This window comes from Pseudoliparis swirei, chromosome 22 (assembly GCF_029220125.1).
Source record: "Pseudoliparis swirei isolate HS2019 ecotype Mariana Trench chromosome 22, NWPU_hadal_v1, whole genome shotgun sequence".
Classification (NCBI taxonomy): Eukaryota; Metazoa; Chordata; class Actinopteri; order Perciformes; family Liparidae; genus Pseudoliparis; species Pseudoliparis swirei.
Genome location: NC_079409.1, coordinates 4477978 through 4504780, shown reverse-complemented (window position 1 = coordinate 4504780; position 26803 = coordinate 4477978). Strand labels below are relative to the sequence as shown.

Here is a 26803-nt window from a genome sequence, read left to right as displayed (position 1 = left end):
CTCAAGAGCAAGAGGCAGAAATCCTCCTCGCCACGGACGCTGCTGACATTAAAGGAGCAAGCAGAGTGGAACAGGCACCACGCTGGCCAACTGTCTGTCGCTCCGGTGGCCGAGATCGTGAATCATTTCGCCTCGAGCTTCTCTCAGCTCGGGAAACTGATTCTGGAGACGGAGCGGTTTGTTTGTCCGATGGCCTGAGATTGATTCTCTGCTGCTTGTTTGTTTTTGTGCCCCGTCTCCCCTGGCTTCCTGACCCTGGGAACGCTGGCCTTTCTTGCACATCGGGACAACATTCCATCGATCGACTCAAAACAGCAGTACAAACAGTAAGTATTGAAATGTTCTCTGTGCCTTAAATAGCCGACGGCTTTTTTTATTTATTAAACATTTTTTTACAGGATATTTGTAGTGAAATAGCCAGCATTTACAGTTTGTTATGCTGAAAATATTATTATTATATAAAACACCACACAAGGATGATGTTGGTTTTTTTGACAGATGAAAACAAGGAGAGAAAAAAAACAAGACAAAACAAAAACATGACAAACTTTTCCCCATCCCACCCCTCCCCTCGTATGACTCTCCGTTTCCTTTCATTTATACATCTACACAGTCTCTAAGCTGACGGCTTTTTTAACATTTTTAATCATCGTGTACAACCAGCGTCGTGACGCTCTGCTGAAAAACCACTTCTGAATTTTATTTCAAGATCTCAAGATCCCCAGCGTCCTGCTTCATACAAACATGACCAAAACCGCTTTAATTTTTCCATTTTATTTGAATAATTTAGTCATTTTACATTATATATGTCTTCAATGAAAACTGCAATAAGCAGAGTTGTCAAACACAAGTAGAAAACAAAGATGTCGCCCTGACTTGGAATCTACTGGATGGGAACATTTAGAGTTCAGGTGGTGAGAAGACCGGGAGTATATTTCAGGTTTGGCAGTGTGGGAGGAGCGATTTTTTTCTTTTTCTTCTTCTCCTACATTTAAAGCAGTGAGTGGTGCGAGATTATCTTTAATTGTGGATTAATTTTGTGTCATTTTTTTTCTTACAGCAGCAAAAGAATCTGGAAGGATATGTTGGCTTCGCAAGCCTCCCCAACCAAGTTTACAGAAAGTCCGTCAAGAGGGGCTTTGAGTTCACCCTGATGGTCGTGGGTAAGAACACACGCCGCTCTGCTTTTGTATGAGTCGTTGTAATTGTGAACAAATTCCTCCATTTGGTTTTTGAAAAAGAAAAGTTGTGCGAGTGCACGGTCATGTTTATGCACAAGTGTACATGCCCCCAGCTTTGTAGTGGTAGAGGCTGAGTCAGAGGAGGAGGGGGGGGGGGTTGCATTGCTTTGCTTTGCTGTCTGAATTAATCTCAATGTCAGGTCCTTGACACTGTCTGCCAGAACAGGAACATTTGGGATGGATCTATTGAGAGCCGGACTCGGAATAATAAAAAAAATACGGAGACATTCTTTTAAAATGTCTGGATGTGGTGGTTGACACTGAGCCAAGATCCTTCTCGGCTCATCGGTCCCCGTTTGGATGGAAAATGCTTCCTCGGGTCAAAACCATTTCCTGTGGTGGGACCGACAGAATTTACCCAGCATGCCTCTAAGAATAGCAAATCTCCCATAACGTTCGACAGCACTTTGGTTTTTTTGCCTGCTTGAACGCCGCTGATGGATTTCAGCGTCATGTTGGATTTTTTCTAATATTCCTAATTAGTATGACGACGATTTTATCCAGTTATTATGCTTCTGACATTTCATCACATGAGTAATATGTAAATTTATTTCTGCACCCTATTTAGAATGTTTTACGGACTGTAACGGTCCATTTTCTCACACGGTTACCGTTGTCACGTTAAATTACCATAAGAGCGTCATTTCAGTTGGCCGAGTAGACGGAGCACCACAACGTTGGGGCCAAAGTATCTACAAAAATACTCCCGCTCTTTATTGAATCGTGGGCGAGTTTAACTGGAGCGTGTTGTCGAGAGGAGCTGCTGCTTTGAGCTCATTATGCCGATCAATGTATTTGTGTAATCTGTGAATGCCGTTGCATCTAGCAACTAGAACGGGCACTCGGTAGAGCGCATACCTTCGCATATCACAAGATTGGGCATTGACTTATGAACATTTTGGCATTAGTTGCATGCCAATTGGATAGAAATTGACCGGGCTATGGTAAAAAGATTTTGACCTTTTCATGACCTTGACCTTTGACCCGATCAATCCCAAAATCTAATCAAATGGTCCCCGGATAATAACCAATCATCCCACCAAATGTCATGCGATTCGGTTTAATACTTTTTGAGTTATGCGAGTAACACGCATAAAATAAATAAATACACCGTGATCAAAACATTACCTTCCGCATTTTCAATGTGACGGTAATAAGGAAACTAGAGGAGGTCCTCCAGGCTCGTCGGTCGTAAAATGCTTGCCATTGTTTTTATGGTATGTCTCTTGCATGTAAACACACACACACACACACACACACACACACACACTATATTCAGCGTTTCTTGGCTCTGATGAGCTGTGAGCCCACATGTCCACCAGTGTGGCGTAAAAGAGGATGAAGGAAAGCGGAAGGAGAGGACACGGGACCGGCATCACCAGCAATGACTGGCCCGTCCGCCCGGGCCTCGTGGAACACACGACCCGACGACCTGCTCGCTTCACAGAAGCTCCTCCCACAGGCCCGTCATCACCGCACACTGCAGCACATTTAACAAGCGCATACCCGCAGCGGGAAAACCCCACGACTAACAAACGCTACAGTGCGAGCGCCACGCATTAGCCTCTGGCTGCAGCTCTGGTGTAAATGGTGGCTTGTTAAATATTGACTTGGGTTGGGGGGGGGGGGGGTATCAGCCAAGGCAGGCAGTGTCAGTGGTCATTTCCACTAATGATTCTTTTCATCGGGAGCTTGGAAACTGGGCACACACACAACGGCCCGGCAAGCTCGGGAGGCCTCCCAGACCACACGGCCGGCCAGCTGCACAGAACAAGAGCCATTGTCTGTTGTTTCCATAGCCTTTGAGCTGCTCGCCCGAATGGACTAATGTCCTGGGCAAATGTCACTCATCCCCGGACAGACGCCGTGGCCTTTGGTTGTCTTTCGGGTGTCAACAGGGATCTTTATGTGGATAAAACACAACAAATATATACGTTTTATTCCAAGTGACGCAGCGCGTTACTGATTTCTCTCCTTTTTGCTTTTCTCCAGGTGAGTCGGGGTTGGGTAAGTCCACCCTGATCAACTCTCTGTTCCTCACAGACCTTTACTCGGCAGAGTACCCTGGACCTTCCCATCGCATTAAAAAGACTGTGCAGGTACATTTGGGCAAATGCGGACAATCTTTTAGCCAAGAGGTTTGTGCAGGTTTGGCAAAAACAACAACAAACCTTTTGATACACAGACTGGATGGGCCGCCTGTTTGTTTTCATACGGCACTGAGTAGACCAAACGTTAGAACAGCTTTTACGTGATCTAGTCTTTTTATGCAGAACTTTGGTTCCCCTAATGTAGTTGTCTGTTTTAAATTTATTTGGTTTTAAATTTATTTATTTTTATTTTTAAGATATACTTTTAAATGTAATATTGGTTTCTTGCTCTTCCACTTGTTTTGCTTTGACTCTCTGAGGAGAACTTTGTAAACATTGTTTTTAAAGGTGCTATATAAATAAAGTTATTATAATTATTATTAGAGTTGAAACAATGGCATTGACATGTTGTCACACATTGTGGTTGTGGCTGCTAACCACCGGCTGCTGGTGGCCGCCTTCAATGTGACGGTTTATTTGAAAATGTGGCCACGACAGGATCGTTCACCGCCTCATAGCACGAAGTGTGTTAATGACTTAAATGCCCACTTAATTATTGCTCTCTTTCAATGTGCTCTCGCGGTTAATCTACTCGGGAGATACATCCTCAGAGTATTCTGGGGCTTGGTGACAACAAAAGTCTCTGGTCCTTTTTACAACGGTTGGTATATTGCGGCGGGTCCCTCCCGATGGCTCAAACCAGCCTCGCTGTCGCCTCCCGCCCTGAACCCTTCCTTCTTCTTCTCCCCGATTACGCAACGTCCTTCCTGAATCTTGAGTGACTCAATTGACCTCCAGATGCGTGTGTGTATGTCTGGCTAAATAAAATTAAAAAAGACACGCCATGTCAGACTTTGCTATGCCGAGAATTTCTTAATTTTTTTACCTGAAACGTCTGATCTGCCGTGCCATTGGCTTCATTTTAAACCATTTGGTTTCAAAGGCCCCGCTTGTGGCTGACGTTAAACCCTTCATTCTGTCTCCCGGGCCAGGTGGAGCAGTCGAAGATTTTAATCAAAGAAGGCGGAGTCCAGCTGCTGCTCACGATAGTTGACACCCCGGGGTTCGGCGACGCCGTCGACAACAGCAACTGGTAAGGATCGCCACCACTTCAGCTCATATTCCCTCGGGATCCCTAAAAAATCAAAGCTGTTTCCCACCATTCCCATTTCCTATTTGTGTGTGTGGGGGGATTTGTCTTGAATGCAAGTCGTCATATCTATCTCATTTGTATCTCACGCAGCTGGCAGCCGATCATCGACCATATAGACAGCAAATTTGAAGACTACCTGAACTCTGAATCCCGGGTGAACAGACGACTGATGCCCGACAGCCGAATTCACTGTTGCCTCTATTTCATTGCCCCCTCGGGACACGGGTGAGTCAATGAATCCGTTTCTTCATACACCGTGGACGTGTTTCCTCTGAGAATCAAACTCCCGACGAAGAGATAGAAGTCAGGATTGATTAAGGGGGGAAACAACAGGTTTGAAGTGGAGGCAGGAACAGTGTGAGGAAATGAGTAAAGAATAGTATGAGGGACACGAGAGGTCGGCCAACGTTCAGAAAAGCAGGTTGTGTTGCCGGTTCAAATCCCTGGAGAGGGTAGTCATAAAGGCTCTCCCTCGGCAAGCTGCTTCTGGAACAGATCGGTGGCCGTCGCCATGGCGCAGAGGTCACGCTGTCACTTATTTTATCTTCTACAAATACAACCCCCCCCCCCCTCGGCCCCTCTCAGCTGCTCGTCTTCTGAATCGGGGTCAAAGCTCGTACACGGGTGAAGACGCCGGCACGTCGCCCGTCTCGTGACGCCGATCGCTCCACGTTTCGTAACGAGGCGACCGTGTGGAATTTGACCTCCCGCCGTTTGTTCTTCACAAGCCGCCGTGTCGTCCGCCGCCGCTCGGACGCGCTCCTCGCGCCACGAAGCGTTCGGTCGAGAAGCCGAACGCTTGTTTTCCCGTTCTGAAAAGCTGTCGCTGGTGTTCCGTAGATGACGCGTTCAAATTCTCAGGAGTCCGTCGAGGTGTGGATCTTCACTGGCCTCGCGATTCCTCTGATTCTCCCGTCACTGATTTGTATCCTCAATTCTCTGGAGCACATGGCCACTTTTTCACTGAATCCATTTTTTTCAGTCACGTGAACTCTTTTTTTTTTTTTTATATTAAGAAAGTGGTTTCCAAAAAAAGTGCTGCATCTTTTCAACATCAAGTATCTGTTGTCAGCCAACTGGGAACATCAACAGAAATCCTTCTGCTGCGACTTTAAAGTGCACCGTAAGCATTTTCCCATAGGAGCTCGACGATAAGACGCTGGAGGCCGGTTTTATTTTTTTTGCTGCATGAATTATCCGAGTAGCTCTCCGTGTGTGTGTGTGTGTACAAGCCTGTCCTCTGTACCCACACAAGCCTTGAGGATGGGCAGCTTATGACACACGGAGCATCCCCTCATACCACCAGCTGACCGCTCTCACACAGCAGCACAATGACCTCCAACACTGAGAGACAATCTGCTCGTTGAACTCTGGTGGCCTTAAAGGTTTTCTTTGTTTAATCTTTTAATACGGCCTTCCCCCAAACTGAAGAATGTGCACTCAAGGAACCAAAGAAGATGAATATCTTACAAGATGCCGAGCCATAACTCAATAAATCAGGAGAGTCTAATGTTTATTTATTCATCTCAAAGACAGCCAAGAACGGCGGCGCTTTTCTCACGACTACCAGCGTCTTTTTCTCCAGACGTTACAACCATCAGTCACGCGGTCACGCGGATACTTTTCCATATTTGGTAGCGCTCCTCTCATCCGCGTGTTGTCCGAGGAAGCCAAAAACATACAAATAAACGCGCGTTCGCCCCGAATGATGCTTGCCGTATCCATTCAAACCTCACACCGTGTCTTCATCTCCCCGCAGGCTGAAGCCCCTCGACATTGAATTCATGAAGCGGTTGCACGAGAAGGTCAACGTCATCCCTCTGATCGCCAAATCGGACACCATGACCCCCGAGGAATGCCAACAGTTCAAGAAGCAGGTCAGTGGTTTCCACAGCTGCAGAGAACATAAGCATCTTTTTTTAACTTTTCTATTTATTTATCATCGGTGTGATGGGGGGAACATGTGCTTCACCAAGCAAAGCCAAATAAATATGTATCCAAATGGCTTTTTACAGCGGTTTGTTCTGCCATGTTGGTTTCTGGTGTGTACATATTTTTTATCAATATTTATAAAATAAAAAGAACGATTGATATGAAGTTCCTTTTTAAGATGTAACCGTTGTGTTTTGCTGCGTTCGTACGGTCATGGAACAGCTGGAAAAGTCATGGAATTTTAAAAAAAAGAAGGTTATTTCCAGGCCTAGAAAAATGTAATTCCTAAAGTTTTGGAAAAGTCATGGAGATTTGTATTTATTCACATGTTGATTTCCGCAGTTTGATTAAAAGAATAAACATTTATATCAATATTTATTCTTTTTAATCAAACTATTGTCTCCCATTCATTTGAGTCACTTAAACACCGAGATTCACCAATGGAAATTTGGTTTAAAGTCACGGAAAGGTCATGGAAAGGTCATGGAAATCCCTTGGTCAACATGTGTATGAGCCCTGTTTTGTGTGCTGCGTTGCGCTAAATGACGTCGGCAGTTAGTGCACATCAAAAAGTCACGGTGCGTTTGAGATGTTTCAAATAATTAGAATTGGGAACATCTGAGGGAACGGTCGAAGCTTCAGTGGTAATGTTGAATAAAATCTGCCATCTGATGTAAATATGTCTTGAAAACCACTAAGAGGAATATGTTGCAGCCAGTGTCACGCAGTGGAAGTTGTTATACGAGTGGTCAGCAGGCCCGTCCTTCAATCAGGGGGTTGGAGGTTCAATCCCCGCCCCTAGTCGATGTGCCCTTGAGCAAGACACTTGACCCTGAATTGCTCCCTGTAGCTGTGTCTACGGCGTATGAATGTAACATGGAACGTGTCTTTGAGTACCTTTTTTAAAAGCGCTATATAAATTATTATTATCATGACCCAAAAAGACAATCGGCATTTAAAATTGAGACTCCGGTGGCGCGTGCTTTGGTTCGTTATTTACACATCATCTGTCCCAGGAGTTGCTAAAAGATCTCCTCCTTCCAGATCATGAGTGAAATTCTCGAGCACAAGATCAAGATCTACGAGTTCCCGGAGACGGATGACGAAGAGGAGAACAGGCTGGTGAAGAAGATAAAGGACAAGCTGCCGCTGGCCATCGTCGGAAGCAACACCATCATCGAGGTGAACGGCAAACGAATCCGAGGGAGACAATACCCCTGGGGGGTCGTAGAAGGTAGGCCGCGCGGTGGAAAACCAGGCACGACAAACTGGAAGTGGACTCGTTGTCCGCTGATTGGCTGACCGACTTCTTGTTTTCCCGCCCAGTTGAGAACGGCGACCACTGCGACTTCACCATCCTCCGAGATATGCTGATCAGGTAAGGGGGAGAGGAACCGGCTCGATTCAGTTAATGAGGGTTTATGATCAACTGCCACGAAGTCACTCACTTCCTCTTCATCTTCTACAAGATTAAACTCAAGCGATTAATTTTCCTGTAATCGATAATGTATTTTTTAAATTGAGTTTTTCCCTTCAAAACTCTCTTTGATATAATTTCTGATGCTTCAGATGGCTTTGAGGCTTTCTGTGTAGCAGCTCCAGGGTGTTGAGAGGCGACATGTTCATGCGGATAACGCTGACTCATCGCCCGCCGCCCGAGTTTCTAACGAGATAAGATCGCCTTTTTTCACAAAAGGAAAAATGCCCATCGGCCATTGTTTTAAAATATGACGGCGGTGCCGCCGACTGACCGGTCTGAAAAGCGACGCGCAGCGTTTAAAAAAATATTTTGAATATTTTTGTCGTCCCCAGGACGCACATGCAGGACCTCAAGGACGTGACCAACAACGTCCATTACGAAAACTACCGCAGCAGGAAGCTGGCGGCCGTCACCTACAACGGAGTGGACAACAACAGGGCTAAAGGTCAACTGTGCACCAAGTGAGTGCTGGGCGGAGGTCGCGGGAGACGGCTCACGGCTAAATAATGCTCGTTTGATTTAAACTCGAATGAACCCAGAGCTTTTAGGGTTATTTACTGCACGATTATTAGGACGTCATTCCGGGAGGCGCGATGGAATCGATTGATCCGGATGTCGCAAGAGAGCTAATTACTGCCGAGTGAGATATTTATTTAACTTGTGATGCTGCCGTTCCAGGTCACATCATTTTATTCTATAACTCATTGGGAATGATGTAGTATAACTGGGAAATGCATAAATCAATGTGAGAATAATAACTAAGTGCAGGTCTCATCGTCCCTACTGGTCCCTTTGGGGTATTCTACTGCATTGGGTATTATATAGGTTATAAAATAGCTTCTCTTTAACTTGGTGAAACTCTCCTAAAGCAACACGGCTGACATTCGATTTGAAGGAATTGATTGTAGACGGTCGACTAATTACTCCCATCCTCGTTTATTAAGGTATTTCATTTTTCATCTAAATGAGGAAAAGTCTTAAAATGGGGGATTTCACTCGCCGCCCGTTCGTTCCCGGTCGGTGACGTTTGACAAACACTCGCTGGTTCTGCTCCCGTTGCAAAACAACAACAACAACTTGCTGCTGGTTTTCATCCAGAGGGACAGTCGGCTTTCTCATTCCTGGAGACACAAGCAGAATGGCTAACTCGATAAGCTCCAACTCCAGCTCTGAAGCGGACTGGAGGCCTTACACTGCTGATGCTCACACACACACTCACACACACACACACACACTCGCTCACGGCTCAACTCTACTAATGGATCCGACACACGGCTCTCAAAACCTACACTGTTATTGTTTCCAAGCTTTCCATTTTTGTTTCTCCCACATTCGCAGTGAAAAAGGATAAATGAAGTCACGGAACACGTCGAGGAGACTGTTGGTTCATTTCAGTGCATGAACTCATTATTGCATGCTATGTGTGTCTGTGTGTGTGTGTGTGTGTGTGTTTGGTCGTATGTGTTTTTTTTTTTTTTAGACTCGACACAGTTGAAGGAATGTAAGTGGTGATTTTCTTTTGTTCCTATTTTTATAATCTACTCTCCGATCTCGCCTGCTGGCTGCACTCGGGTTGTTTCTTCCTCTCTGTTGACTTAAGTCTGCTCCGCTGTCCTCCCCCCCCCCTCCCTCAGACTTCTACCCAGTCCAGGATCGGCAGAAGAAACTTCTGGATGTAGTTTGACAGCTTTGAATGAATGCCTTCATTTCCCCTCCCAACAGCAGAAAGCCTCTGAAGCCCTCCTCTTGGCCGCGCTCGGAGAACTAACGGAGACCGGCACATGGCGTGTGGAGCGGGTTGCGAGTCACGATAATGAAGACGGCGCCGTTTTTGTCTCGTTGAGCCATTTCCTCTTCCCCAGTTATAATTGAAGCGCTCCACGCGGTCATGCCGGGTCTCTGTCCACTAACACTGCAGCTTCACTAACATTGAACCCGCCGCCTGCAGGTGTCCTGAAGGTCTCCTGGTGGGTTTGGTATCCTGTTCCTCTCACCGCCTCGTTGGATCCCTTCCCTCCTAACTCTTTCCCCCTCGCTCCGTTTGCCCTCCTGCACCCAGACATGATGCATTTTGGAGGGCGGGGGGGTCGATTAGTGCTAATGTTGTCACGATAGTGTCTGTGAATGCCCTGTAGTGCTGATCTAAGTGTGTGCGTGTGTGTGTGTGCGCTCTCCTTCTCTCCCCGTGCAGGAGTCCCCTGGCCCAGATGGAGGAGGAAAGGCGAGAGCATATCACTAAAATGAAGAAAATGGAGATGGAGATGGAGCAGGTGTTCGAGATGAAAGTAAAGGAAAAAGTGCAGAAGCTCAAAGACTCTGAAGCAGAGGTAACGCACACACACACACACACACACACCTCTGGTTTAATGAATACTGTGGCTCCTCATCTGTCTGAGCTCCTTCCTCTTTAGCTGACGCCCCTCGGTGGTGTGACCGAGTGTTGCGCAAGTGTTTATGATTTGTTCAGATGGAGGTTCAAAGCACTGAAGCCCCCCCCCCCCTCCCGTTTCTCTCTGCAGCTTCAGCGCCGTCACGAACAGATGAAGAAGAATTTGGAGGCGCAGCACCGAGAGCTGGAGGAGAAGAGGCGCGTGTTTGAGGAGGAGAGAGCGAACTGGGAGGCGCAGCAGCGCATGGAGCAGCAGAGGATGGAGGCCTCCAGGTACAGACACGCCTCCTCGTGACGCTCATTTAACTGCTGGTCAAATGGTGGGCAGTAACAGAGCAGTGCCCCCTTGTGGCCATCTGACACCAATGCAGAAACAGAATCTTTATTGCCAAGTGGTTGTTTGGCAATTAAATCAAGAGTGAAAGATCTGAAAGTTCTCGTATCAAGTTGCCGGCCTTCAAGATCACAACTTCAGTATTTTTTTGTCCGCTTAAATCTCGCCGATCTGGTTTGAATACGTGAGATTTGGATTTAAAGTTCTCCAACTGCTCAAAAGAGAACTGTTGACTCCAGTGCACCTCCTCGGCTATTAGATCAGGAGGAGGAGGAAGTAAAAGAGCTGGAGTTCATGCTGCAGTGTGTTGTGTTTCTCTTCCCTCCTGCAGAACTCTGGAGAAAAACAAAAAGAAAGGCAAAATCTTCTAGGAGACGGTCGTCAGGACGACCTCACAACTCCAGTTATTTCTTCGTTTGCCAATGTGGCTGGTTCAGGACACCCCATGTGTGGCACTGACATCACGCACCACCACCTCCTCTTCCTCCTCCTTTCTCTCTCTCCTTCCCTCCCACCCCTTATTGTGTCCCCGTTCTGCCACCACAGCTGTGCTCCTGCTCCCAGCCACTAGAGGGGGGTAATGCGGGTATGTGAGGAGGTGGAGGGTCCGGTCAGAACTGCCACCACAGAGCCCCCCTCCCCCCTCCCACCGCTGCCTCGGGACATCAAAGTATAAAAGAATAACCCCATTTCAGAACGGCCACACCCATATTATTATTATTATTGATGTTATTATTATTGTTGCCCCTACCTGCTGCTCTCTCTGTTTTCTCCTTTGCTTTTTAATGACTGACGTGTACAGTTTTATGGAGAGCGCGGATAAAAGAAAAGGGAAAAAAAACTTGTACAATCGAGTTCTGGTGAATTTTATTTGTTTACGGGGAGAAGAAGAAAAAGTACCGATATATATAAACGCTGACATGATCTTCCTTCATGTGTTCGAGTAAGAAGAGGACAAGGCATTAACTCATCCCTCTTGTTTGGGTTCAAGTGAACTTTTAACCCTCCTGCAAACAATAAAATCCACCTTGGGCCTTTTTTATAGAATAAAAAAAAAAACACAGCTAAATCTTTCTTTTTCTCTCTCTCTTTCTCCTGAAATGTAATTGCTTTTTCTTCCCTCTGTGTTTAGCTATTTCCCACTAGCCTTGGACCACCATTTATATATTGTCTTAAGTGTTATATTTCACTTTAGTTTATTTTTATATATATATATACCGAGCCAGCTGGAGTAATAACTTCTTTTTGTATGTTTAGACAAAAATAAATCCTCAGACTTGAGAGCAGCGTCCGCCGTTTAACAGAAACTCCCGTTCACGTTAAACAGCGATCCGTCGATGCTCTGCGGAAAATGAAGTCGACGCCGCAGTTGGCTTTGGCTATGTACTCCACTTCTGTATTTTTCATTTTATTTTTCATTTGTATTGTACAAAGTCACTTAATAAACCTGTGATGATACCGAGGAGTGAAATGGGGTTTGTTGCTTTTGAAATGACACTTTTAAATATTACTGTGAAGAAAGTATGTTCAACATTGTGATGGAAACAGGATCCTGGAAGTCATTGTAGTGAGAAACTTTAAAATAATGATACGCTTTATCAGAATGATTTAACAACTCTTGCATGGTTATTTTGCATCCAAGTTGTTTTGCGGGCCCTTGTCAATTTAAATTCATATTGGTTATTGCGTGTCTCTTTGTGGTCATGTCAGACCGATTGTGCGGATTATATTAATTTAATTAATCTAATATATTCATATAATATATATATTAACCAAATTAATACAATATTTATTCATATAATATATTTTAAATAAATCCACATAATCCGCACCATAGTCGAGTCGAATTATAATTGAACTATTTAATAAGTTGTAAAGCTTATTTCCAGCTAAAAGGGAAACATCGGCTCGTTGTCGTGAAAACCAGTGCGACACAAAACTCCACTTCCGGGTTAGGCCTTCGAGAAACGTCATCTATTTGTCGACCAATGGAAAACCTTTTTACGTTCCTCTGCGCTTGCGTGTCCCTGCGGAGCCACCGTACAAGACAGCACGGCCCGCCCACCAATTTAAAAGTCTCGGTGGATTTAGGAAGTCCACAACAACGACGTGTGTCGAGTTTAACGGCAGTGCGACCTCTTGTCTTCAGATAAACTGAAAGAAATGCTCGGCTGTTCGTGGTGAGTTCACGGTCACCCGCCGTGGCCAGGGAACTATGGCGTTGCTGTGTCCAAAGCCCTCGGTGCTGTGGCTCATTGCCGTTGTTGTTGCCTCACCCGCCGGGCCGGAGCCGGGGGACCCCGCGGCCGCGTTCAGCGTCCCGACCCTGGACGGGGAGTTCTCCTACCAGCCCGGGGGCCCGCGGGGAGCCCTCGTGGTGCACGCCTTCTCCAACAAGTCGGGCTTCCTGGAGTGCATGTGGAGCTCCGAGTCGTCCCTGGTCAGCCTGGTGGAGGAGCTGCCGGACAGCACCCACGTGCTGTTCCTGTCCCTGGACGACTCCGCGGTCAGCGACGCTCTGTGGATGAGGGAGCAGCTGCAGCGGGTCGCCATGCACAGGTGACCCGGAAAAGAAGCCCTGTTGTGAGGCGAATGTGGGGGGTAGAGGTTTATAACAGCACTTTTAAAATATAAAATTAAATAATTATATTTATATATATATATATATATAATTTTATTGTGGGGGGTAGAGGTTTATTACAGCACTTTAAAAATATATAATTAAATAATTATATATATATATTATTTTTGTGTGGAGAGTAGAGGTTTATTACAGCACTTTCAATATAAAATAATTATATATACATATATATATATATTATTATTATTTTATTGTGGGGGGTAGAGGTTTATTACAGCACTTTAAAAATATATAATACAATGTGTTATATATATATATATAATCAAGTATTTAATTTGTTTTGTGTATCAGTTTACAGTTGTAAAGAAGAAAACAGGAAAGTAAAACAGAATTTTTTTTATTAAAGAAAGAAATAAAAGATAAAAAAATTAACAAAGGCTAAACAAAATAAATAATTATAAGAATAATGATGAATGGTCTATTACACGACTGTACAAGTATTATTATGATATTTTTTACTTGAGTATTTCCAACTTTTGCCACTTGACAACATAAAATACATTTTTATATGCTACAATATCCAGCAGTATTTAAATTACTCAGCTCAACCTGACAGCCACAGGATGAAAATGCGAAAACAAATATTCAGCTACATAACAAGTACTTTTTTACTTCCTTTTTTACTAAAAATACCTTTTGACATTTTGAAGACAGGACTTGTATTTGCAATGAAAAGTCTGAATACTTCCATCACTGGACATCTTTTCATCTCTCCGTATACAGTGAGTATCATTAGTGGAAGAAGTACTCACATCCTTTACTGGCATAAACGTAGCAAATAAAAGTCATGCATTATGGAAATATTCTGTCTTATAATAAGGCATGCATTTAAAATTCTACTTTAGTAAAAGTACAAGCAAAATACACTGAATGGATCAATATCTAAACTACTCATTGGAACAATATGACATTTCAGAATATTATGTTCCTGAATTCTGAATAGTAGATTCATAAAAACAGGTTTGGTGACCACTTTGACGAACCACATGGAACCTCCTGCATGTGTTCTGCAGGAACCAGGAGGTTCTGACCCGGCTGCACTTCTCCCCGGTGCCGGTCTCCGCTCTGGGGAACTGGATCCCCGACGTGCTCTACTACTGGCGCTGCAGCGGCCGCGGCTGCGTCTTCTCCCAGGTCGTCTTCAAATCCGAGGGTATATAGAGGGTCGGGGTCCGATTCTGTGACTGACTGTTGGGGAGCGGGACGGTCTTTTATTCCTCGATAGTAGTAACACAAAATATCAATAATGTATCAATAATATATCGTGATGTGAGTCGACATATAGTTTTTAAGTGGTATTGCACTTATGTAATCTTCTGAATGGACAAGACCGTTCCCGCTGCTCCGTTATTTGCTTTTATCCACATTATTGATGATTATTATCAAAAATCTCATCATGTAAACGTTTTGCGAACCAATCTATTGAGGTATTTGTGTCTGTTGCTATTTGATAACCACAAATAAATCAAACTAATAGTGATGAAAAAAGTACAAATGGACTTTGGCAGGTGGAAAAAAAACATGAATGTTGGACCCTTTCTGTGGAAATATATATATACATATATATATATGTGTGTGTGTGTATATATAAACAGTATACTGTATATATAGTATATGCACTGTATATATATAGTGTATATATATACTATATATATATATGTGTGTATATATATATATGTGTATATATATGTGTGTATATATATATATATGTGTGTATATATATGTATATGTGTGTTTTCTGTCCTCTCAGGGTGGAACATCCCCATCGTGGTCAAGAGACTAGATGCCCGGTACGACTGGCTCATGGCGCGTGGCGAGCCGAGGTCGTACCGGCTGGTGGACGCCGGCGACGGGTGTGGAGCCTCCCCCTCGGTGGCCGGAGCTCTAGCCTGGGTGTCCGAGGGGAACTGCTCGTTCTTCACCAAGGTCGGTGTTGTTGTGCCAAAGGTTTTGACCTCTAGTCCAGAAAGGTCGTGTTGACATACAACGTACTGGGTACCATCACTGCACACAGACCAGTTCACACTGAATCGATCCCTCACTGGTCCAAAACCAACATGACCCCTTATGCAGTATTATTTTTTTAAGGCACATTTTAATTAAAACGTATGTTTGTGTTAAATATGTTTTCGTGTTTTTTGCTGTTAACTGAACCCTAATGTCACTTTACATCATTCCTAATCATTTTATCCATCAATAAAAATAAATCATATCATTGTAAATTGAGTATTTTTGGATTTTGTTTTACAAAACCAGCAATACAAATCTTCAATTCTCTTGTTTACATTTTTTTTATATTTATTTAGATTTTTACAAATTAACAAGATATGACTTTAAGGATACAATAAAGAGGAAAAGGAGAATGAAATAAAGGTTAAGAACAACAAAAAAACACAGAAAATAACACATTGGCAAACCATAAATCAATGAACTCGAAAGAACAACCAACAGATTATAAATATAATCTCTTGTTTGCATGATACTTTGCAGCCAGGCCACGGTTTCCCTCCCACACAGAAAGGACATTGACTTTAATCTGCCATGTTTTCATCCGCCCTGACATCCTCCAGGTGCACAGCATGGCCCGGTCCAACGCCTCCGGTGTCCTCGTCTACGCTCTGCCCGGCAACCCGATCCGGGACATGAACTGTGTCGGGGCCGAGTGCGACACGACGCTCGCCATCCCGGCTGCCATGGTGCACCGGGAGGCGCCGGTCGCTCGGGCGCTCGAGTAAGACAGGCCGAGCCGAGGGATTAAGAGCCTCCTCACTTTGATGATTAACTTCCTCTGTGCACGGATCACCTGACACTTAAAGGTTAACCTGATGATCCTCTTAAGTCTGTTCGCTTCCTCTCTTCACAGCTTTAGGGTGACGTTTTCCAAAATATGACATCTTCAAGGGGATTATTATTATTTATTTGAAATCGTTCCGTGTCTCTAAAGAACAGAGCATCCGATTGGTCCTGTATGTCACGTGATGTCTTCCCTGTGGTGTGATGCTGCGGTGTGTGCAGGGTTGGACAGCCGGTGTACGCGTCCTTCCAGAACACCCCGTCCCCGAACTTCTTCATCGGCATTGACCACCAGGGGGCGCTGGCCGAGATGGGCTGGTTCACCTACCCCTCGTTCAGCTTCCTCAACTGGCAGGCGCAGTGGTGAGCATGCGCACTCCGCAGAAGAGCTCATTTAGTTAGTTTGTTTATTCATTAACTTATCAGAAGAATAGATCACTTCAGGTGGGGGGGGGGGGTTGACCGTCTCTTAATAAACAGCTTAATTATCCGGCTGATTAACCAGGAAGTCGTCATTAAGTTAGAAAACTACCCAAAATACAGCAAATATTTTCAGGACGTTTTTTTTGACGGAATCCCAAAATGGATCCACCTCACATCATCCGATTTTTATTCTCTTAGTCTTTAAAATCTTATATTTGAAGCGGACAACTTCATCTTTTAACCCCCCTCCCCCCCCCATATCTTTTTCCCAGTTGTATTATCGTTTGTTCCGCTTTCGCAATTACATCCGGATCGTGTTTATATTTTGTTTCCTCTGTTTATTTAGTATTTTAGTATTTAGTATCGTGATTGTGTTTTGTGTTTTATTTGATCTTTTATTTTAATTAATGCTCTATGTGCACCCGCTGCTGTGATCCTGAAATGTCCCCACTGTGGGACTAATAAAGGATTATCTCATCTTATCTCATCTCATCTTATCTTTTCTTTCCTGTTTTTATTCCGGGCGTCTCCAGGATCGACGTTGACGCCGTGTTAACGTGCGGAACGTACCGGACGTCTTTCTTCCTTTTCGCTCTGACTTTGTTCTCTTTATCCTCTAAAGGTTTGATTTCGACGCAGCGCTAAAGGTCAAACTTCAGAGTCCCGCGAAGGTCATTTCTGTCTTCGACAAAGTCCCGATGCTCGGAGAGAAAGGAGCCGTGGCCACGGTGGACCTGCCCATCGGTAACTTCACCAGCGAGGACTCATTTAATCCACCGTTAGTTTTTACCAGAGTTTAGCAAAACTAGGTTTAAAATGAGACGTCAAATGAAGCGGATGATTTAAATCCGAGTGCATTGTTGTAATCGAATTAAATCAATATGGATTAAATGAACATATTTGCGAGCTCTAATTTCTCTTCATTTGATAAGAAACTCGACCAAATGATTGAAGCTGAGAGCAACTGGCAAAAAAAACTCAATTAACTTTTTTTTTTAAGGAACTTGATTATTTTGGGATAATTGGAATTTAAAGTTCTGGTGCAACATAATTAGATTGTTTCTAGGATTAGAGGGGAACATCAACTGCATCAAGGTTTTAAGTTTGTTTCCTAATCGTTTGCTAGTTTCGTGTTACTTTACAATCTGTTCACATCCCTGACCTTTGACCTCACATCAGATCAGGAAAAACTCCCCCAAAAAACATAAACAACCTTTTCACATGGAGAAAAAGTGAAGAAACCTTCAGGAGAGCAAGAGAGGAGGATCCCTCTCAGGATGGACAGCAGAAGAGACGTCATGTGAGCGGAAGGAATCATGACGAGCGTCCCTCGTGGACCCCTCACACGAGCGTCCCTCTTGGACCCCTCACACGGGCGTCCCCCGAGGACCTCCCACGCCCTCCACGAGGCCCCTCCCCCGCGTGACCCCTCTAACGACTCGCCGTCTCTCCGCAGCGCTGTGGGACGTCTCGGCGCTGCAGCTGGACGCGTCTCTGTCGTGTCCCGGCGGCCGCGACGCGTCCTGCGGCCACTGGGACCACGCGGTGCGGCTGCTGGTCTGCTGCGACCCCGGAGGCCCGTCCTGCGGCGCCGAGCTGGGCCGCTGGGTCACCGCCTTCCGCAGGTAAGAGCACGACGACGACACCTCGACACGTCCTCATTAATTCGCCGTGTTTTAGATGTGACCTCGTGTCATTTCCCCGCCGTGTGTGACGACGTCCCGTACCCGGTGTCCCTGCAGAGGAATCGGGCGCTGGCTGACGGACGTGACCCCCCTCGTCCCCCTGCTGGACAGCAGCAGGTGCACCCTGACCATGAAGACGGTCCCCTGGGCGATGCCGTGGATCGTCTCCCTCAACCTGAGATTCAGCGTCGGCAATCGGACGGGTAGAAAGAAAAAAAAGCGTTGTGTTTGTGGATCGTGCCGAGCGGGGGGGGGGGGCTCCAGGGGCTCCAGGGGCCTTAGAAAGAAACAGTTAATGGTGATTAACACTGATTTTGCTTTACGATGGCACTTGAGGTACTTTAGATACCAACAAGTATTCACATAGTCCAAGAGTCACTGAGACTTTGCATTGGTCATTTATGTTTTAATGTAGGTTTCACAGTTTCAGTAAAACCCTTTTTTTATGTTGCAGGTTCTGAAATCGAGAAGCTCCGCCCCTTCCGAGTGACGCCGCTGTACAGCGGGGGAACCTTCGACAAGAGCTATAACGAGCGGTACCGGCCGACCCACCTGTCCGTCCCGCCGTCTACCAGAAAGGTACGACGCGTGACGCCCCATCCCCCGACCGCGTAGCCGATGCTCACGTGTGTGTGTGTGTGCGTGTGTGCGTGTGTGCGTGTGTGTGTGTGTGTGCGTGTGCCCAGGTGGAGCTGTACGCCGTCATCACGGCCCACGGCTACGACGACAACGGCTGCGGAGAATTCTGCGTGACCTCCCACCACTTCCTGATCAACGACGTCTTCAACAACACCCTCACCTTCCACTCGGCAGGTGAGCGACGCATACGTACACGCGCGACACCGCCGACCTTTGACCTCACATCCCGATCAAAAAACCCTTTCACCGCCAGGAACGCCGCTGGGCTGCACGCTGCGGGTGAAAGACGGCGCCGTGCCGAACCAACACGGCACGTGGCTGTACGGCCGAGGAGGCTGGTGCGACGGACTCCAGGTCGACCCCTGGAGGACAGACGTCACCCAACAGGTACAGATGTGCTCGTCCTTTTCTCATCCTTTCACCACATAAAGACGGACGAGATGGAGCCAGTGTTGTTCCGTGTGCTCCCGTCCTCTTTCAGATGAACATGAGCGGGTCGGAGTCCAACGCCGTCGTCTACTTCGGCTTGTTCCGAGGGAAGGACCCCGATCCATCCGAGGAGCCCGGATACATCATCATGTCTTCTTTTCTCGTCTTTTATAAATGATGCCCTCCACCCCCCCCCCTCTCCTCTGTGAACGTACACTCCAAAAGTCTAAATTAAATGTAGATTTTTTTGTCCGACTGTTTTCGCCGTCTGTCCCCGTTTCTCGTGCCGCGGTTTCGTAGACCTGCACCAACCGGACCTCCGGGACCGGGTCGTCCCTGATTTTAATATGGATGCTGTCTCCGTGGGGGCCGTTAGTTTCTCACTATCAGCAGAAACAACTTTATCTCCGCAAAAACAATCCGTTTCCTTAAAATGTTATGCACGTAAAAAGATGAAAGAGTAACTAAACCGCAGAGTTTTGGGTAAAATGCATCGACCCCGCCATGTAAATGGCTCATTTTCATCAATGAGGAGCATTAAGCTCTGAAAAGTGCTCTGCATGTGTGTAACAGTACGACATCACTGTCACGATCCGGACGTTTTGGAGTCTTATTTTGAAGTCCTTGTCCTTCGTGTCCTCTGTCTCCCTGCACTTCCTGTCCCTGTGGTTGGCTGCCCTGTTCCTGATGGTTTCCTCCTGTGTGATTGCTATGTCCTCCACTTCTGTATTTTTCATTTTGTTTTTCATTTGTATTGTACAAAGTCACTTAATAAACCTGTGATGATACCGAGGAGTGAAATGGGGTTTGTTGCTTTTGAAATGACACTTTTAAATATTACTGTAAAGAAAGTATGTTCAACATTGTGATGGAAACAGGATCCTGGAAGTCATTGTCGTGAGAAACTTTAAAATAATGATACACTTTATCAGAATGATTTAACAACTCTTGCATGGTTATTTTGCATCCAAGTTGTTTTGCGGGCCCTTATTGTCAATTTAAATTCATATTGGTTATTGCGTGTCTCTTTCTGGTCATGTCAGACCGATTGTGCGGATTATATTAATTTAATTAATCTAATATATTCATATAATATATACAGGACTGTCTCAGAAAATTAGAATATTGTGATAAAGTTCTTTATTTTCTGTAATGCAATTAAAAAAACAAAAATGTCATGCATTCTGGATTCATTACAAATCAACTGAAATATTGCAAGCCTTTTATTCTTTTAATATTGCTGATTATGTCTTACAGCTTAAGAAAACTCTAAAATCCTATCTCATAAAATTTGAATATTTCCTCAGACCAAGTTAAAAAAAAGATTTATAACAGCAAAACAAAATCAAACATTTGAAAATGTGTTTCCAGGTGTTTCGAGTTAATTAGACGATTCAAGTGATTTGTTTAATACCCTACTAGTATACTTTTTCATGATATTCTAATATTTAGAGATAGGATATTTGAGTTTTCTTAAGCTGTAAGCCATAATCAGCAATATTAAAAGAATAAAAGGCTTGCAATATTTCAGTTGATTTGTAATGAATCCAGAATGCATGACATTTTTGTTTTTTTAATTGCATTACAGAAAATAAAGAACTTTATCACAATATTCTAATTTTCTGAGACAGTCCTGTATATTAACCAAATTAATACAATATTTATTCATATAATATATTTTTAAATAAATCCACATAATCCGCACCATAGTCAAGTTGAATTATAATTGAACTATTTAATAAGTTGTTAAGCTTATTTCCAGCTAAAAGGGAAACATCGGCTCGTTGTCGTGGAAACCAGTGCGACACAAACCTCCACTTCCACCAAGAAGAAGAGGAGAGGAGACAGACAATAATGTACGACTCTGTTTACTAATGTCACGACAAGTTCATGAAATGTTAAAAAACGAGTCTCTACACATGGAAACTTGAAGGTGCGTCTGGAACCAAACATGGTTCTTCAGAGTGATGCCACAAAGGAACCATTTCTGGTTCCACACAGAACCTTTCAAACCAGGGTTCTTCTAGCTCTAGCTTCTAGCTCTAGCTTCTAGCTTCTAGCTCTAGCTCTAGCTTCTAGCTCCGCTAGCAGCAGCGCTCTGATGTCCGCTACCATTAGCATGACTCATGAATGCCTCTCTCATGTTTACATGTCTAATGTTTTGCTCCCACACAGAGTGCCAACATGGTTAAAGTTACACTTCCCTGTCACAGTAGAATATCCAGACCGCTTCCCCTCCTCTTCTCTCTGACTGATCCTCTCGGCTCTCATTCGTTCGCGTGGCTTCTCCTCCCATCGCGATGCCGATGACACCCAACCGATCCTCTCGTTTCCACCGTCTGAAACACAGGTAGCAGCATCTCTCAGTGGAGGTCTGCACACCAGCTGAGAATCAACCCTGACGACACCGAGCTACTATTCCTTCCAGGGAAAGGCTCCCACGACCTGACCGCCACCTTCAACAGCTCTGTTAGCCCCGCCCCCTGACGGCCAGGCACCTCGGGGTGACAGTCGACTCTCTGACAGCCAACATCACTGCGACAGCGCGCTCCGGTCCAGGTTCTTGCTCTGGTCCAGGTTCTGGTTCTGGTCCAGGCTCTTCCCGGTGGAGTAGCATCCGCTTCACAACATTGGTTCCCGTGCTACAACGGACCGGCCCCGTCTACATCCGAATATTTGGCAATAAATGGCTTCTTGTGACAGTCATTAACCTGTTTTGCACTGAATATCTGTTCAAGATGACAACAATAAAGTGCAACCTGTGAAAAACTAAGACAAAAAAGTTCAAATATTTGTCATTAAAGAGTTTTACTGTGTTTTACACTGCATATCTTTTTCAAAACCACAATAACATGAAACCAAAACAAAACGAGTTCAGATATGCGAGTCATCACGTGTTATCATTACCGGTATTATAGCTGCAATGAGCTTTTTAAACCGGGGTTGCAGGCTTGATACGGCCACTCTCAATGCTCATTGTTGAGCTTTTATTTTGAAAGGGAACGGCGGAAAAGCCGATCTCGGCCGTCTCGCGCAGCGTAACCATTCACACGAAAGTACAGGCATGTCACTCTTTATGTATGAATGACTTCGTTTAACGTCCGTGTACTTTGAAACTAGAGGGGCGCGTCCCACCGCTTGAGAACCCCTTAGCTAGGCTAACGTAACGGTTAGCTAGCTATCGTAAATCAAAGGGCACCGTTTAGTGACGTAGACAGAGCGCTCGCGCGTCAGTGAGCGAGGACGTGTTGGCGGGTGAGTGTCGTTGATTCGAGTCTTCTTCCCCAGATAGCATCGACTCCGGGGCGGATCCGTTGGTTCTGTCGCCCTCGGTTCGGCCGCGCGCACCCGATAAGCCCCGCCCACGGATCGCGGACCGTCAAACGGCGGATTCTCAAATCGAACGCGCCTTTCCCCCGAGTTTACTGCAGGCAGGCAATTAGGCAGCCTATACCGTTAGGACCCATTTTGGGCAATGAAAGGGGGGGCGGGGCGGGGCGGGGCTTTCCTCTAGAATACAGCGCCAACATTTACGATCAGAGGCAGGAATGTGACGTCGCACCTACGTCACACCTTAAAGGCACGACTTTCTATATATAGGACTCCCACACGATCTACTTTATCCAGCGGACTTCAACATATGGTGAGTGCTGTCATTCTGTATTTACTAGATCAAAGACAAAAAGGCTTTCTAAGTTCATTTACGAGTGTCTTTTGGCTCCAGACAACACATTAACCCTCTGGGGTCATTTTCTCGATTTTAAAAACAAAATTAAATTCACCTTTAAAAGGCTTTTGCAAATGACACATACCCATGTGTTATACATCAAAAATTCCAGAACAATCTCAGCTCTCTATATAATGAGGCACAATTGACCTCAGGTACAAGTGGAAAGAAACAACATGGCCCTAAAGCTGAAAATGTAAGTTCGATTTTGTTGAATTAGACAATTTAGTAAAGCAATATGTAAATTAGGATTTACTAATATACCATAACTTCATGTATGTTGTTATAGAATGTGTGTTATTGTTTAATAATTTACAATATTGTTTGGTAAATGTCTGTGGATTATTATTTAATGGATTACTGTCACTGGTAAAATGAATCTTTCTGTGTGACATGAAACAGATCACTTGCAGCAAGGGATCCCCTTCCCCCGACATGGAGAGACCCCATTCATGCGAATTGGGGCCGGAAAGGAAGTTCACACCTGGCTCGGAGAGACTGAGTAGCAGACGGAGAGGCATCCTGAGGACCCCTGCGATGCCATTCAGAGCAGGGGACAGAACGACGCAGAGGAAGAGGGACAGATGACTTCAAGTGTCAAGAGGCGTGGACACGCTTTCAACACCGACGGACAGACTGCTCAGTCAATGAGTGGATTAGGACTAATGTTTTACCTAGATAGGTTAACCAATGAGAAGTGAATATCTCCCCTGGGGCCGGGACACCCGGGAGGTATAAAAACAGATGTTGACCAGAAAGACAAGGCTTTTTGACCTTTGGATGACGGAGGAGATGCACTGCATGCAGGTTAGCTGCATGTAGGCCGTTGATCCTGTGAGAAGCCCTCAGCTGAGGATTAGATTTAGTGAACTTGACTCACTGTTAGACAGTTAACTGCTTTGGCGGTCTGTGGATGCAGTGATTCATGCTCCCTCAGCTGAGTTATACTCTGTATCTGAACAGTTATTAGTTATTATCAACGATTGGTAATACTTTTTATGAAATACGTTTTATTAGAACTTTTCGACTCCGGACATTTTCTTCAGTTCAGCACCAGGGGATTTCTGAATACTTAACAATTTCTAAAAATTCTTCATATCTCTTCTGAAAACACCGTTACTCATGTGGACCAACTGTTTTGGTGTTTAAAATTGGTTTACCAAAGGTCATAGGTTCACAAAAGCAGTGAAATATCTGAATACAATGCTAGATACATGTAAATATATGTATATATGCCAGAGGGGGGGGTGCCAGAGGGGGGGGAGTGGAGGCGCCAGAGGGGAGTGGATGCGGGGGTGGAGGTGCCAGAGGGGAGTGGATGCGGGGGTGGAGGTGCCAGAGGGGGTGGAGGCGCCATAGGGGAGTGGATGTGGGGGTGGAGGTGCCAGAGGGGGGGGAGTGGAGGCGCCAGAGGGGAGTGGATGCGGGGGTGGAGGTGGATTAGGACTAATGTTTTACCTAGATAGGTTAACCAATGAGAAGTGAATATCTCCCCTGGGGCCGGGACACCCGGGAGGTATAAAAACAGATGTTGACCAGAAAGACAAGGCTTTTTGACCTTTGGATGACGGAGGAGATGCACTGCATGCAGGTTAGCTGCATGTAGGCCGTTGATCCTGTGAGAAGCCCTCAGCTGAGGATTAGATTTAGTGAACTTGACTCACTGTTAGACAGTTAACTGCTTTGGCGGTCTGTGGATGCAGTGATTCATGCTCCCTCAGCTGAGTTATACTCTGTATCTGAACAGTTATTAGTTATTATCAACGATTGGTAATACTTTTTATTAAATACATTTTATTAGAACTTTTCGACTCCGGACATTTTCTTCGGTTCAGCACCAGGGGATTTCTGAATACTTAACAATTTCTAAAAATTCTTCATATCTCTTCTGAAAACACACCGTTACTCATGTGGACCAACTGTTTTGGTGTTTAAAATTGGTTTACCAAAGGTCATAGGTTCACAAAAGCAGTGAAATATCTGAATACAATGCTAGATACATGTAAATATATGTATATATGCCAGAGGGGGGTGGAGGTGCCAGAGGGGGGGGAGTGAAGGCGCCAGAGGGGAGTGGATGCGGGGGGTGGAGGTGCCAGAGGGCGGGGGAGTGGAGGCGCCATAGGGGAGTGGATGCGGGGGTGGAGGTGCCAGAGGGGGGGGAGTGGAGGCGCCAGAGGGGAGTGGATGCGGGGGTGGAGGTGCCAGAGGGGTGGAGGGGAGGGGGGGAGGGGGTGGAGGTGCCAGAGGGGTGGAGGCGCCATAGGGAGTGGATGCGGGGTGGAGGTGCCAGAAGGGAGTGGAGGCGCCATATGGGAGTGGATGGGGGTGGAGGTGCCAGAGGGGGGATGAGGTAGGGGAGTGGATGCGGGGGGGAGGCGCCAGAGGGGAGTGGATGCGGGGGTGGAGGTGCCAGAGGGGGGAGTGGGCGCCAGGGAGTGGATGCGGGGGTGGAGGTGCCAGAGGGGGGGGAGTGGAGGCGCCATAGGGGAGTGGATGTGGGGGTGGAGGTGCCAGAGGGGGGAGTGGAGGCGCCATAGGGGAGTGGATGTGGGGGGTGGAGGTGCCAGAGGGGAGTGGAGGCGCCCAGGGAGTGGATGCGGGGTGGAGGTGCCAGAGGGGGGGAGGCGCCATAGGGGAGTGGATGTGGGGAGTGGAGGTGCCAGAGGGGGGGGAGTGGAGGCGCCATAGGGGAGTGGATGTGGGGGTGGAGGTGCCAGAGGGGGGGGAGTGGAGGCGCCATAGGGGAGTGGATGCGGGGGTGGAGGTGCCAGAGGGGGAGTGGATGCGGGAGGTGGAGGTGCCAGAGGAGAGTGGATGCGGGGGGTGGAGGCGCCAGAGGGGGGTGGAGGCGCCATAGGGGAGTGGATGTGGGGGGTGGAGGTGCCAGAGGGGGGGGAGTGGAGGCGCCATAGGGGAGTGGATGCGGGGGTGGAGGTGCCAGAGGGGAGTGGATGCGGGGGTGGAGGTGGATTAGGACTAATGTTTTACCTAGATAGGTTAACCAATGAGAAGTGAATATCTCCCCTGGGGCCGGGACACCAGGAGGTATAAAAACAGATGTTGACCAGAAAGACAAGGCTTTTTGACCTTTGGATGACGGAGGAGATGCACTGCATGCAGGTTAGCTGCATGTAGGCCGTTGATCCTGTGAGAAGCCCTCAGCTGAGAATTAGATTTAGTGAACTTGACTCACTGTTAGACAGTTAACTGCTTTGGCGGTCTGTGGATGCAGTGATTCATGCTCCCTCAGCTGAGTTATACTGTATCTGAACAGTTATTAGTTATTATCAACGATTGGTAATACTTTTTATTAAATACATTTTAGAACTTTTCGACTCGGACATTTTTGGTTCAGCACCAGGATTTCTGAATACTTAACAATTTCTAAAAATTCTTCATATCTCTTCTGAAAACACACCGTTACTCATGTGGACCAACTGTTTTGGTGTTTAAAATTGGTTTACCAAAGGTCATAGGTTCACAAAAGCAGTGAAATATCTGAATACAATGCTAGATACATGTAAATATATGTATATATGCCAGAGGGGGGTGGAGGCGCCAGAGGGGAGTGGATGCGGGGGGTGGAGGTGCCAGAGGGGAGTAGATGCGGGGGTGGAGGTGCCAGAGGGGGAGTGGAGGCGCCATAGGGGAGTGGATGCGGGGGTGGAGGTGCCAGAGGGGGGGGAGTGGAGGCGCCAGAGGGGAGTAGATGCGGGGGTGGAGGTGCCAGAGGGGGGGATGGGGGGTGGAGGCGCCATGGGGGAGTGGATGCGGGGGGTGGAGGTGCCAGAGGGGGTGGAGGCGCCATAGGGGAGTGGATGGGGGTGGAGGTGCCAGAGGCACG

At 46.2% G+C, this 26803-nt stretch overlaps 2 protein-coding genes and 1 long non-coding RNA gene across 3 annotated transcripts; all 3 read left to right on the top strand.

Moving 5' to 3' along the window:
• On the top strand, positions 1–12077 carry septin7b (septin 7b). The gene is made up of 12 exons (XM_056444225.1): positions 1–326; positions 1061–1163; positions 3234–3340; positions 4324–4424; positions 4575–4709; positions 6244–6361; positions 7461–7650; positions 7743–7794; positions 8229–8357; positions 10088–10223; positions 10416–10558; positions 10951–12077. The coding sequence occupies exons 2-12, from the start codon at positions 1154–1156 to the stop codon at positions 10988–10990; spliced, it is 1161 nt and encodes a 386-aa protein (XP_056300200.1). The 5' UTR covers positions 1–326; positions 1061–1153; the 3' UTR covers positions 10991–12077.
• A 597-nt stretch (positions 12078–12674) lies between these two features.
• Positions 12675–20017, top strand: si:dkey-256h2.1 (uncharacterized protein LOC337520 homolog). The gene is made up of 12 exons (XM_056444212.1): positions 12675–13178; positions 14274–14413; positions 15011–15186; positions 15831–15991; positions 16276–16416; positions 17099–17220; positions 17933–18101; positions 18219–18364; positions 18616–18740; positions 18848–18974; positions 19054–19187; positions 19282–20017. Exons 1-12 carry the CDS (start codon positions 12835–12837, stop codon positions 19405–19407), a joined length of 1911 nt encoding a protein of 636 aa, XP_056300187.1. The 5' UTR covers positions 12675–12834; the 3' UTR covers positions 19408–20017.
• A 1798-nt stretch (positions 20018–21815) lies between these two features.
• Positions 21816–23975, top strand: LOC130212929 (uncharacterized). The gene is made up of 2 exons (XR_008835426.1): positions 21816–22872; positions 23359–23975. It is a non-coding gene; the product is annotated as an uncharacterized LOC130212929 (long non-coding RNA).
• The last annotated feature ends 2828 nt before the right edge of the window (positions 23976–26803 follow it).

Coding starts and splice junctions, on each gene's coding strand:
- septin7b (XM_056444225.1), top strand. Junction 8,358..10,087: donor AAAGGTCAACTGTGCACCAA/GTGAGTGCTGGG, acceptor CTCCCCGTGCAG/GAGTCCCCTGGCCCAGATGG. Junction 10,559..10,950: donor CAGAGGATGGAGGCCTCCAG/GTACAGACACGC, acceptor TCCCTCCTGCAG/AACTCTGGAGAAAAACAAAA.
- si:dkey-256h2.1 (XM_056444212.1), top strand. CDS start 12,835: ATGGCGTTGCTGTGTCCAAAGCCCTCGGTGCTGTGGCTCATTGCCGTT. Junction 14,414..15,010: donor GGTCGTCTTCAAATCCGAGG/GTATATAGAGGG, acceptor CTGTCCTCTCAG/GGTGGAACATCCCCATCGTG. Junction 15,992..16,275: donor CCGGTCGCTCGGGCGCTCGA/GTAAGACAGGCC, acceptor CGGTGTGTGCAG/GGTTGGACAGCCGGTGTACG.